Raw genomic sequence first — 11028 nt, forward strand, 5'->3', positions numbered from 1 at the left:
GACTCCAAGTTCATTCCCACCCTTAAGTCATTCACTATTTGGTAAGAGTCTCAAAACTTCTGTTGATAGAAGTGTGATAGTAATTGGTATTTCTATCAGCACTTTGTATAAAGTCTTGTATATACTTTTAGGCGTAAAACTCTTCTTGAACCTTCTGCCAATGTTCAAGATCAAGTACTACACCCCTGACTTCCTCAGTAATCTGAATACATAAAGGTTGGCTATTTAAATGTTGAAGTTGATCAGTAAGGGACTTGAACCTTTGATCTACATTACCAAAATGGTTTACATTCCAATTTCTCAAATCATGTTTAACATTTGTAAGTTTATTAGTAAACTAAAATGCAGGTGAATCTCTAACATATTTTGAGTATGCATTTTTGATGACATCATTAGAAGTAGGATCACTACCCCATTTGTAACTTTGTGGTCTTGATTACTGTTTAGGTTTGTCACTAAAACTATTGGTATGTGATTTGAATCAATAACTGCTCTGTGAAAAACCTTGGAGATTAGCACGGGATGATTATGGGTTCCGCATGTGTGAGGGGTGGTTTTTCTCACAGTCAGCTAATAATTTTCGAAAAATAACTAACCCTCATAAAAATTTGACCGCCCAATAGTCTTATGGATAAGGAGGGGCCTATAAGGACTCATACCAAAAAACTGTGAGAGTTGGATGTTTTTACAGGTTGGCTAGAACCTATTGAAAATTTGTAGGATAATGCTAGACTTACTGACTAAAAACCCAAAAGAAATCCCGAGAGGAGATCCAAATGCAGTCTAGGAATCCATTTTATTATTGATATTGGTGAAGGTGAAGTGAGACCAACCACTTTCTCACTCGAGAATTCAGTTGGGATTTCTTTATAAGTTTAGTATTTACAAAATTTATATTAGAGTTCAAAAACAAGTGGATCCTAGTGCACCTGCTTTTCTCTCTACCTCCATCATTGCGTGTTGTGATGCCTAAATAAAAATTGATATTTTAGCAGAATCAAACATTAAGATGTTGGAGTATACGATAATAGCTTTATGAGATTTAAATCTCCATATACCTCTTTGACTTGGCTTTGGTTTCTTTTAGTTTTCTTCTTTAAATGGCTAATTCCAAATTCTTCTTACAAAAACCCTAATAATATTTTTTACCGATTCAATTTCGAAAATGTTAAACTAACTGTTAGAGCACTGCTCGGTTGCAACCACAAGTTTTGATATCTCAAGTTTGTTGTCAATGTTAGATGAACAAAACTATGTCTTGATTTCTAGTCTACTAATTCAAGGCTCAGACTAAGTTTAGAATATGGTAGTTGAGTATCAGACATCACCATCGAAGACTGAAGATCGAAGAAGACATTTGGAGAACTTCATCAACAAGGTATGTGAAAAAATGAACCATTCTATTTTACTCACTATCTTACCATTCTATCTTTATGAGACTATGTCCTATGACTTCTAGTAGATTTACTGCAAAGAATAAATTTCGAGTCAAGCATATCTTGTTTCACATCTCGAAATATGATTCAAGCAATTTATTTCAAAGGTCCTTAACAATACTAATTCGAAACAATTTATTTGTTCAAGAATTGATTTTGTGGATCATTTGAAAATTTCCCAAGCAAAAGAATTGGTTTTATCAGTTGGGAATATTTCAAACATCAAAAAACTAAAAAACTTATGTAATTTCGACTCAAAGTAGGTTGGCGATCCAGTTCTCAAACCATGGATATCTGAGTTTCTGAGTATATGAAGGTTGGAGAACCCGGTTCAAGAACCGTGGTGATCTAATTTTTTTTTTAGTATTCGTAAAAAAGCTAAAGGTTGTCGAACCCAGTTCATGAACTTTTTCCATCTGAGTTCTCGAGTCGAGTAGGGTTAGCGAACCCGTTTCACGAACAGTTGTACCCTAACTCGTGAAGTATGTCTTAGGGTTCACGAAGTATTTCACCAACGGTCCCCGTAAAGCTTTAGCGGGCAGATGTTGAGAGACTTATTTATTAAATATGTTTAGCATTGCTATGACTCTCATAAAATCCTCTAAGACATCATTGATCACCAAAACCCTTGTGCATGTGCGTCATGATTAAATTCTTAAGTGTTTAAATGAACATCAAATTTATTATCAGTTCATAAGGCATATTTGCCAGAACAATCAATATACATTGTTGGTGAAGACCACTATGTACATTCTTCTATGTGATTTCATGACTAACTCTCACATGCTTACTTGAAACCCTAATTAGTTTTATCTAAACAGAGAAAGTGTTTGCTTGAATTTCAGGTTATCTTAGCTTGAATCCTAAGCAACCCTCAGCGTTGAACATCTATAAATAGAGATGCTATTTCAATTGGGGAAATCAACCCCTGACACTTTGTGTACTAGTTTATAGCTAGAGTATCCTTTATTGACCTAGGTTTTCTCTTAGAAACATAATTAGGTCTGCGACAAGAATAGTTCGCTTGAGGATTCGCGAATCCAGGTTCGACTATTTTTAACCTTGATAGTTCGTGTATCATAATCTTGCTTTTCTGTTATCGAGGTTTTTGTAATCTCTTTCAGGCAAGATTGATAGAAAAGGTTCTCTTTGTCTCAGACTTTGTGATTCCTCAAGATAGATATCTGAAAACTATTTTTAGTTGATAAGTTGAAGATTGTTCTTGAGAGGTGGTAAAGAATCCAGGCTTCTCATGAGTGCAAGTGTTCCGGATTTGTGAGATTTGCTAGCTTTGTCTATTGCAAACAGATTTCCAAGCATTGATCTTTGATATAAAGGTAAATCAAATAGCTTATCTAATAGAGGCAGATTAGTACCAAAATTTTTCACTCAGGTTGAAGCAACTCTTAGGCTGTAAAGGACGTCAGTTAAGGAAATCAATTGCGTAGAGCCTCGCGAGGTTCAATCGACGTAAGGGGCGCGACAACTGAAGTGCTTGAAGAGTATACTCCGTCTCAACTACAGTCCAGTTTGAAGTCTTATAGTAGGCTCGTATGTTTGGCGACTTAATATAGTTTGGTGTTTAAATCTGGACGAGGTCCGGGGGGTTTTCTTCTATTGCGGTTTCCTCGTTAACAAAATTCTTGTGGTGCACTTGCTACCCTCTTTTTCATTATAGCTCTAAATCGAATTAAAATGATAAGAGAAGGTGAAACTTATCTTCATAATCATTTTTGCTAACGAATCTTTATATCCAATTGTTGATTATGATGTTCATTGACTTTTAATCATCGATTTACAGTAGATATCCAAGAACAAATCGTTGTTGATGCTGATTTTTAAGTTTTTTGTGCTTGTTTTGAATTGAATCGAGATGAATCAAACACTTTCTGAATCTGTAGTTTGGAAATCGCCTTTCTCTCTCTTTCTCTCTCCATCTTTCTTTTCTGTTTTCTCCAACATGTTGTTTCCCTTTCCAAAACTAACATATTATAGTTCACGGGGCATTTTGGGCGATTGAAAGAATAACTTTTTTTAGATCGGTAGATAAAAAAATTGACTCGTTTGAATTCTGGACAAGATTAGGCGGGGGGATTTTGGGCTAGCCAGGAGTAGGCTTGGGGAGACAGGCTTGGAGCGTCCAAAACGCACTAAGGCTTATTCCCATGGGTATAACAAATCATAGGATTTGTCACTTTGGCCCCCACTATGGGTATGGCAAAGTGCCAAACGTAAGTGCTTAAGTGGAAAATATACCACTTAGGCATACACGATGGAGTCCCTAGCGAGCAGTAGGGATTCCATCACTCTATGGTCCTAACAAGCTCTTCAGTCTGAAGATCGCCATCGCTCGCTGCTGTGAACATCGTTCGGTTACTTTTCATCCAACGGTCAGGAATTCCTACCCCTATAAATACTCAACTTCAAATTCATTTCAACTCGCACCAAAATTTCTAAATCTCTCTAGAATTTCTAAAACTCACACATCTTCCATACTTTTCATCACTCTTCCAGTTTTTCAAAGAGCATGGCCGAAAATATAAACATGGTTGAGTTCATAGAAAACCAACATGTTGTCGAAAATCAAAGAGTTGTTAACCGAGCCAATATGCAAAATCAAATAAGAAGGCGGAGTCCAAAATTTACTGTTGCGGAAGATGAATATATTTACAGGAATTATGTTTTTTTTAGTCAACATCTTATCGTTGGTGCTGCACTCCAAGCCATGACATTTTGGGAAAACATATTTGTGAAATTTAAACAAGAAACAATGAATCTCTACAATCGCGATGCGAACGCGTTGAGTTGTCGTTTCAGTGTGATCAATAAGGAAATTATTAAGTATGTTGCTTTAGCAATGCAAGTGGGTCGAAACATGAGGGGTGTTGAAACCATGATGAATATCAAACAAAGGTGTCGCGTGGAGTGGCGCCGTAACAACAGAAGAGACTTCCAATATGAAGTTTTTTTTTTGAGATTTTAAGAGTGTTTCCCAAATATAATCCAATATTTATGTTTTAATTTCTTAATTTTCAACTAAGGCCAAGCACCATGGTAAGCAATTTCGCTTCATTGTAGAGAAATCCAACTATTATGATCTTTTGTGTAGCTTAAGTGCACATGTATCGCTTAGCTAAAATTAAAAGTGGATCACATCTGATCTAGGTAGTAAAGAATGGAAATCACACGGATACTCAGTTTCCATTGAAAAATCTACTTGACAAAAACTGAGTTTCCGTGTGATATTTAATGGACGCCGAGTATCCGTTTCCGGTTTTTACTATTTTACACTAACATTTCTCTTTTTCACTATTTTGACTTACTAAAACATTTTTTTTACCTTTTATATCTCCCTTTTTCTCTCTAAATTATCTTTTAACCTATACAAATGTTTCTCCCGGAAAAAATTTGGAAAAAAAAGAAAAAAGAAAAAACAAAAGTGGATACTCGATTTCTGTTTGGCACTATTTACACGGAAACTGAGGTTGCCTTAAGACCCTTTTCCCTTAGGCTGTGTTTGATAGGATTTAATTCCATGGAATTAGCCATCTTTCTATGGATACAACGTGTTTTCCGTCGTTTGATTGAATATTTATTTCCATGGTATTGCAAAAAAAAGTGTGGCCTAAAGTATGTTTTAAACTCAATTCCGTGGAATTCCATGGAAAGTCTTTCCTTGCCTTCCCCAGGAAACTGATTCCATGGAAACACTTTCCATGAAATTGTTTCTTTTCTCTGTTATCAAACAAAGCCTTAGTTTTAAATAATCTATAGCTAAGGGAAATCTCTCACCATAGTGTTTGGCCTTAAGCCTAAGTAGAAATTTTAATATTTTTCTTACTTTATTAGTTAAAATCAAAATGTAAGTCTAATTAAAATGTAAGACAAAATTAAAATTAAAAATAAAATATCAGTTTAATTTTCAACTATACAAGTCAAATTTTAAAATTCATAAACAAGTGCGCTTTATTGATTTAAACTTCGAATTAATCGTTAATAGTTATTTTACAAGACATAAAACTAGACAATAATAATTAAAATATAGACTTTAAAAATAAAAATCTGGGACAATGTTCTTCATCTTGTTTATCTTCTTCATTTCACATAACTTCCAATCAATGGGCTCATGAATTGAGTTTCTTTTGTTTATCTTCTTCTTTTCCTTCATATTTGCTTCGCCCCTTAAATTCTTTTTTTCCTTTTCTTAGTTGTAGGTTTGAGTTAGTTAATATCCAAAACTTTTTACTTTTTACCTATTTCTTTATAACCATCACATATCTTCTTGCAACACCTGCAAGTACTACTCCAGAAAAATCAAGCTGCATTAGCGAATCAAGTTGGGTTTGAAATTCCGCCATTTGAAAGAATTTTAGAAAATTTTATAGATTGATAAACTGACAAATAGAGAATTTAAGCAAAAATGTTAGTGTAAATTCAAGTTTAAAAATTACTTGTTTATAAGTGACAAAAACTAACCGTTGGCACTAACATTCCGTCGCGTGATATAGTCTTTGTCATAAGAATAGGTCTTTGTCACTGGTGCTATTGACAATATCATTCGTTAGGAATATTATCTCTTAATTGTTTATCATATTCACAAGGATATGTCTTTATCATATTCAGCGATATAGTCTTTATCACTGGTACTATCGACAATATCATTCGCTGGGAATATCATCTCTCAATTATTTTCCCACAGAGGGTTTGCCATATCACCGTGTACTACAAAGAGAATTTTTGACATGAAGCACAAGAATAGGTTTAACGGGACTAATCGATTATTTCTAGTACTTCCGTGTCATCACAACTTCTTTATCCCGTGCCATCGCAACTTCTAACTGCTAAGCACGGTCGACTCATACTATATGTGATGATGCTTATAGCTTTGCACCTCCAACACGACACCTTGCCACCAGACACCTCTCAAAGAACGTATGGACCCAACTTAGCCAGTCACTTTACTAAGGTAGCCGACTTTGGCCCCACATAATGAACCTGTTCGAGAGTAGACTCATTTCTGAGATCTCTTTTAACATTAATTAATTGTGGATGTGGTTACGAAAACTGGAATTAGATTCTTTACTGTCGTTACTCGTTATTCGTGCAATCATGATAAAGAAAAGCTGTTCCCACTCTTACTTTACCCACACTGCATTCACATCTACTTTTCGTTAATCCATACCATCTTGATCTCATACCGTTAAGTTATTCATTAATCTCGATTTAAGATAAAGTAAAATGCAAAACTCTACACGTTACCAAGTCCCAAAGCCCCCTTAAGTACATTAACCAGTTAACTCAGTCAGGGTTTATCGCCGATTCAACGAGTTAAAAGTTTGTAAACTGTTCAAGTACCTTTGAGCTTTTGAAGCTTTATACCTTCTTTCTGAACTTGGAGATTCTTAAACTTAAACCACTTCTGTTGATAAAATTCATTCTAAAATTGTCTTCAGCTTATGTCAAATTTGGTATAAATTTGCTTACATTGTGTTCATTTTCACTGGTCCAGCATCTAGCATCCATTTTTAGTTCTTCTTGTAAAGGTTAGAACTTTGCTATTTGATGTTGAAGTATTTTCTTTCTTTCTTCTTCTTCTTCTTTTTTTATTTTATTTTGTCTGCATTTTGATTATTAGTATGATTCAGTATCTTATTTTGTTGCTTTTTTTCTTTTGGTCCAGGATTTGTGTGTCTGGAGAATCAAGATGGGGAAGGTTATTTTAATGATTCCTTTGATTGGGTTACTTTTATGTTTCTTTTTCTGGTCAGCTAAAGCACAAGTAGACTATGTCAAGTACAAAGATCGAAAACAACCGATAGATGTACGAATAAAGGATTTAATGGGTTGGATGACATTAGAAGAGAAGGTTGGGCAAATGGTGCAGATTGATAGAACTGTTGCAACTGTTGACATAATGAAAACTTTTTCAATAGGTGAGTTTTCTGTTGCTCAATGTGTATAATTGATAATTAGAGTTGTAGGATAGTAAAATGGATTGTTAAAAATGTGGTTTGGTTTTGGATTTCTTGTAGGAAGTTTATTGAGTGGTGGAGGGAGTACACCTCTTCCTAATGCTAGAGCTGAGGATTGGGTTAATATGGTGAATGAATATCAAAAGGGTTCTCTTTCGAGCCGGCTTGGGATACCAATGATTTATGGAATTGACGCCGTTCACGGTCATAACAATGTCTACAATGCAACTATATTTCCTCACAACATTGGACTCGGATGTACCAGGCAACTATTTACTTGATATACATTTTAGTTTAACTTTAGCTTAACATTATGGTTTCCCCTGATTAATATACATTTTAGTTTAATTTTAGCTTACAAATTGGCTGTGTATTATCCTGAAACTGGCTGTGTACGTTTGTTAAATTATTCCCTTTGTTTGCCCTGATGGTAGCAATTTCTTTTACTAGCTTGATCCTAAAATTTGTTTGTCTGAGTGATGGACTTTTGTTTATCTAGGGATCCTGAACTTGTGAAGCGAATTGGTGATGCAACAGCACTTGAAATCAGAGCTACTGGGATTCCATATGCCTTCGCACCATGTATTGCAGTAAGGAAGAGAAAATAAAGAAGCTACTAAGTATCCATGTTAAGCTTAACGATTGTAGTTGAGATAATCATTTTCTTCAAATTATGTAGGTGTGCAGAGATCCGAGATGGGGTCGCTGTTATGAGAGCTACAGTGAAGATCATAAGATTGTACAACAAATGACAGAGATTATACCCGGTTTACAGGGAGACACCCCACCTAATTATCAGAGGGGGGATCCTTACATCGGTGGGAAGTAAGTGTTAATGCAATCACATCTATGCTTACTAGACATTTCACACTCACTAATAGCCGCAAAGATTATCTGATCCAAACCATATGCAACCTTTAGTAATCACAGATGACATGCTACTTTCCCTAAGCTGTTGTTTCCAATATCCCAATAAGAATTGTTTGCTAACTTCGTTTACATTCACTTCCAATTGAGGTCGAATCTAGCAGAGGTGTTTATAATACTAGGCACTGAATGATCAGCCTTTCCTTGTAGGACCAAAGTTGCAGCGTGTGCAAAACATTTTGTTGGTGATGGTGGAACACTCAAAGGTGTAAATGAGGACAACACAATAATCGACCAGAATGGATTGTTCAGAATCCACATGCCTGCCTACATTGATTCTGTTAACAAGGGAGTCTCAACAGTTATGGTATCATACTCGAGTTGGAATGGGGTGAAAATGCATGCTAATCGCAATCTCATCACCAACTACCTCAAAAATCAACTTAACTTTAAGGTAAGATCCATTTAGTATTGATGCAAATGTTAATTCCTTGGATGTTGTTAATGTCAACTACCAAGATACTCACTCACTTTGTTTCTCCTACATGATAATGAATTCTAAGGGTTTTGTAATCTCGGATTGGCAAGGAATTGACAGGATCACCACACCTGCCCATTCGAACTACTCATACTCTGTGGAAGCTGTTGTTCAAGCTGGCATTGACATGGTGAGGGAGATTATTATGACAAATCATTAAACTTCTATATATTCCCTAAGATATTGCATGCAAAATTGTGAAATCCATTGATAAGCACCTTATCAAACCTTTATTTGTTGCTGGGCTTTGCAGGTCATGGTTCCCTTAGAACACGTGGAATTTATGAATGATCTGACTTTACAAGTCAAAAACAACATCATTCCAATGAGCAGAATAGATGATGCTGTGACGAGGATTCTGAGAGTCAAATTCACAATGGGACTCTTTGAGAACCCTTTAGCTGATCTCAGTCTGGTTGACCAGCTAGGAAGCCAGGTTAGTAATCCTCCCTCTATAATACCTCAGTTTTTTTATGTTTCCACAATCATTACAGAATTGGTTTTATGACGTTGAACCTGAGTTGATCCAGTCAATGCCAGCTCCTATCTCACATATTATGTTCAATGTTTTTAGACTTTTAATGCACATTTTGGGTTACAAAGAGATTTTTACCTTTCATACAGCATGTTAATGTGAGTTGGGTTAGTCCATGAACTGTGCCGCTATAAACACACACCAACTGATTTGCTTTCCTGCGTAGCTTAACTGAACACTTTCGATTCTTTTAATTTATTCATGCAGTTTCTTTTAATTACATATGTTCTAGATTATCTAGCTTATAGGCCTTCATTCTTCTCATTCTCTTTTGTCTTTCTCTTAGATGCTTAATTTATTGCCAAAATGGCAAACGACTGGGAAGTTTAGACTGTTGAGTATATAATTGCTTCCTGTACAGGTACACAGAGACTTGGCTAGGGAATCTGTAAGAAAATCGCTCGTTCTTTTGAAGAATGGGAAGTCTGTGGATAATCCAATGCTACCTCTGCCCAAGACAGCATCCAAGATCCTTGTTGCTGGAAGCCACACCGACAATTTAGGTTACCAGTGTGGTGGATGGACAATCCAGTGGCAAGGGTTCAGTGGAAATAAGCTCACAACTGGTAATATTTGTTATTGGTCTTACATTCAATGTGCATTCTTAGTGTTTAATTATTAGACACACTGATAGTATGATCAGATGATAAAAATGTGTTTATTTGAGAGAGACTGTTTTTTTTTTAATTGAACAGGTACTACTATTCTAAGTGCCATCAAAACTGCCGTAGATCCAAGCACCACAGTGGTTTACCAAGAGAACCCTGATGCTGCATATATGAAGTCTAATAACTTCTCATATGCTATTGTGCTGGTGGGTGAACCTCCTTATGCAGAGACTGCAGGAGACAGCCAGAAGCTTACGATCCTTGATCCAGGGCCCGATACAATTAAGAACGTTTGTGGGGCTATTAAGTGTGTTGTTGTCGTTGTATCTGGCCGACCTGTTGTACTTGAGCCCTATGTTTCATCGATAGATGCTCTGGTGGCAGCGTGGCTCCCAGGCAGTGAAGGCCAAGGAGTGACTGATGTCCTTTTTGGCGATTATGGATTCACGGGAAAACTTTCACGAACATGGTTCAAAACTGTAGATCAGCTTCCAATGAATTTTGGGGATGCACACTATGACCCACTGTTTCCATTTGGATACGGGCTCACTACCAGGCCATTGTTTCAAAGGTAACATTCTTCTGATTAACTCTGTGGTAGTTTATTTCATTTTCTTGTATAGAGTAAGCTATATTCTTTTGAATGATATCTGCAGGTTCGATACTTCGGGAGCCTTGCAAAAGGCGATTTGTACTTGTAAGACAATTTTTGTTTTCATTAGCTTCTTCCTAACAGGTATGGCAATCATGTAAACCCAATAATAACTCTGTATAAACCTGAGTTTCAGTTATTTATAATGGATGGTCATTGGATGTATTAATTGGCGGCATTCGAGTTTTTATATAAATTATATCTTTACATGAAGTTAATTACCATTGATCTGCAAGTTATATTTTAGTTCTGTGAATTAGTAGTGAGGGGTGCATCCTAGTGAAGGTCTGGAAGACCACTACTCTGAGTACCACTGTAAACACATTGCTAGTCGTATCCTTCTGTAGCTATGCCTAACATTCGGTTTGCGTACCCAAATTTAATTATGTAGCTCGAGAACTTGGGTCCTTTTGGTACATG

The 11028-nt window shown here is 36.0% G+C and overlaps 1 protein-coding gene across 1 annotated transcript; it reads left to right on the top strand.

Annotated features, from left to right (window-relative positions):
• Positions 1–6644: 6644 nt before the first annotated feature.
• Positions 6645–10843, top strand: LOC113310360 (beta-glucosidase BoGH3B-like). The gene is made up of 11 exons (XM_026559009.1): positions 6645–6979; positions 7117–7369; positions 7469–7673; positions 7908–7998; positions 8088–8233; positions 8486–8729; positions 8839–8943; positions 9067–9249; positions 9710–9914; positions 10044–10527; positions 10613–10843. Exons 2-11 carry the CDS (start codon positions 7141–7143, stop codon positions 10707–10709), a joined length of 1989 nt encoding a protein of 662 aa, XP_026414794.1. The 5' UTR covers positions 6645–6979; positions 7117–7140; the 3' UTR covers positions 10710–10843.
• The last annotated feature ends 185 nt before the right edge of the window (positions 10844–11028 follow it).

This window comes from Papaver somniferum, chromosome 9 (assembly GCF_003573695.1).
Source record: "Papaver somniferum cultivar HN1 chromosome 9, ASM357369v1, whole genome shotgun sequence".
NCBI lineage: Eukaryota > Viridiplantae > Streptophyta > Magnoliopsida > Ranunculales > Papaveraceae > Papaver > Papaver somniferum.

Bases quoted from the DNA above. Each gene is read 5' to 3' on its own strand.
- LOC113310360 (XM_026559009.1), top strand. From the start codon at position 7,141: ATGGGGAAGGTTATTTTAATGATTCCTTTGATTGGGTTACTTTTATGT. The intron at 8,730-8,838 runs GTAAGATCCATT...ATGAATTCTAAG, and splicing joins AAAATCAACTTAACTTTAAG to GGTTTTGTAATCTCGGATTG. The intron at 8,944-9,066 runs GTGAGGGAGATT...TGGGCTTTGCAG, and splicing joins TTCAAGCTGGCATTGACATG to GTCATGGTTCCCTTAGAACA.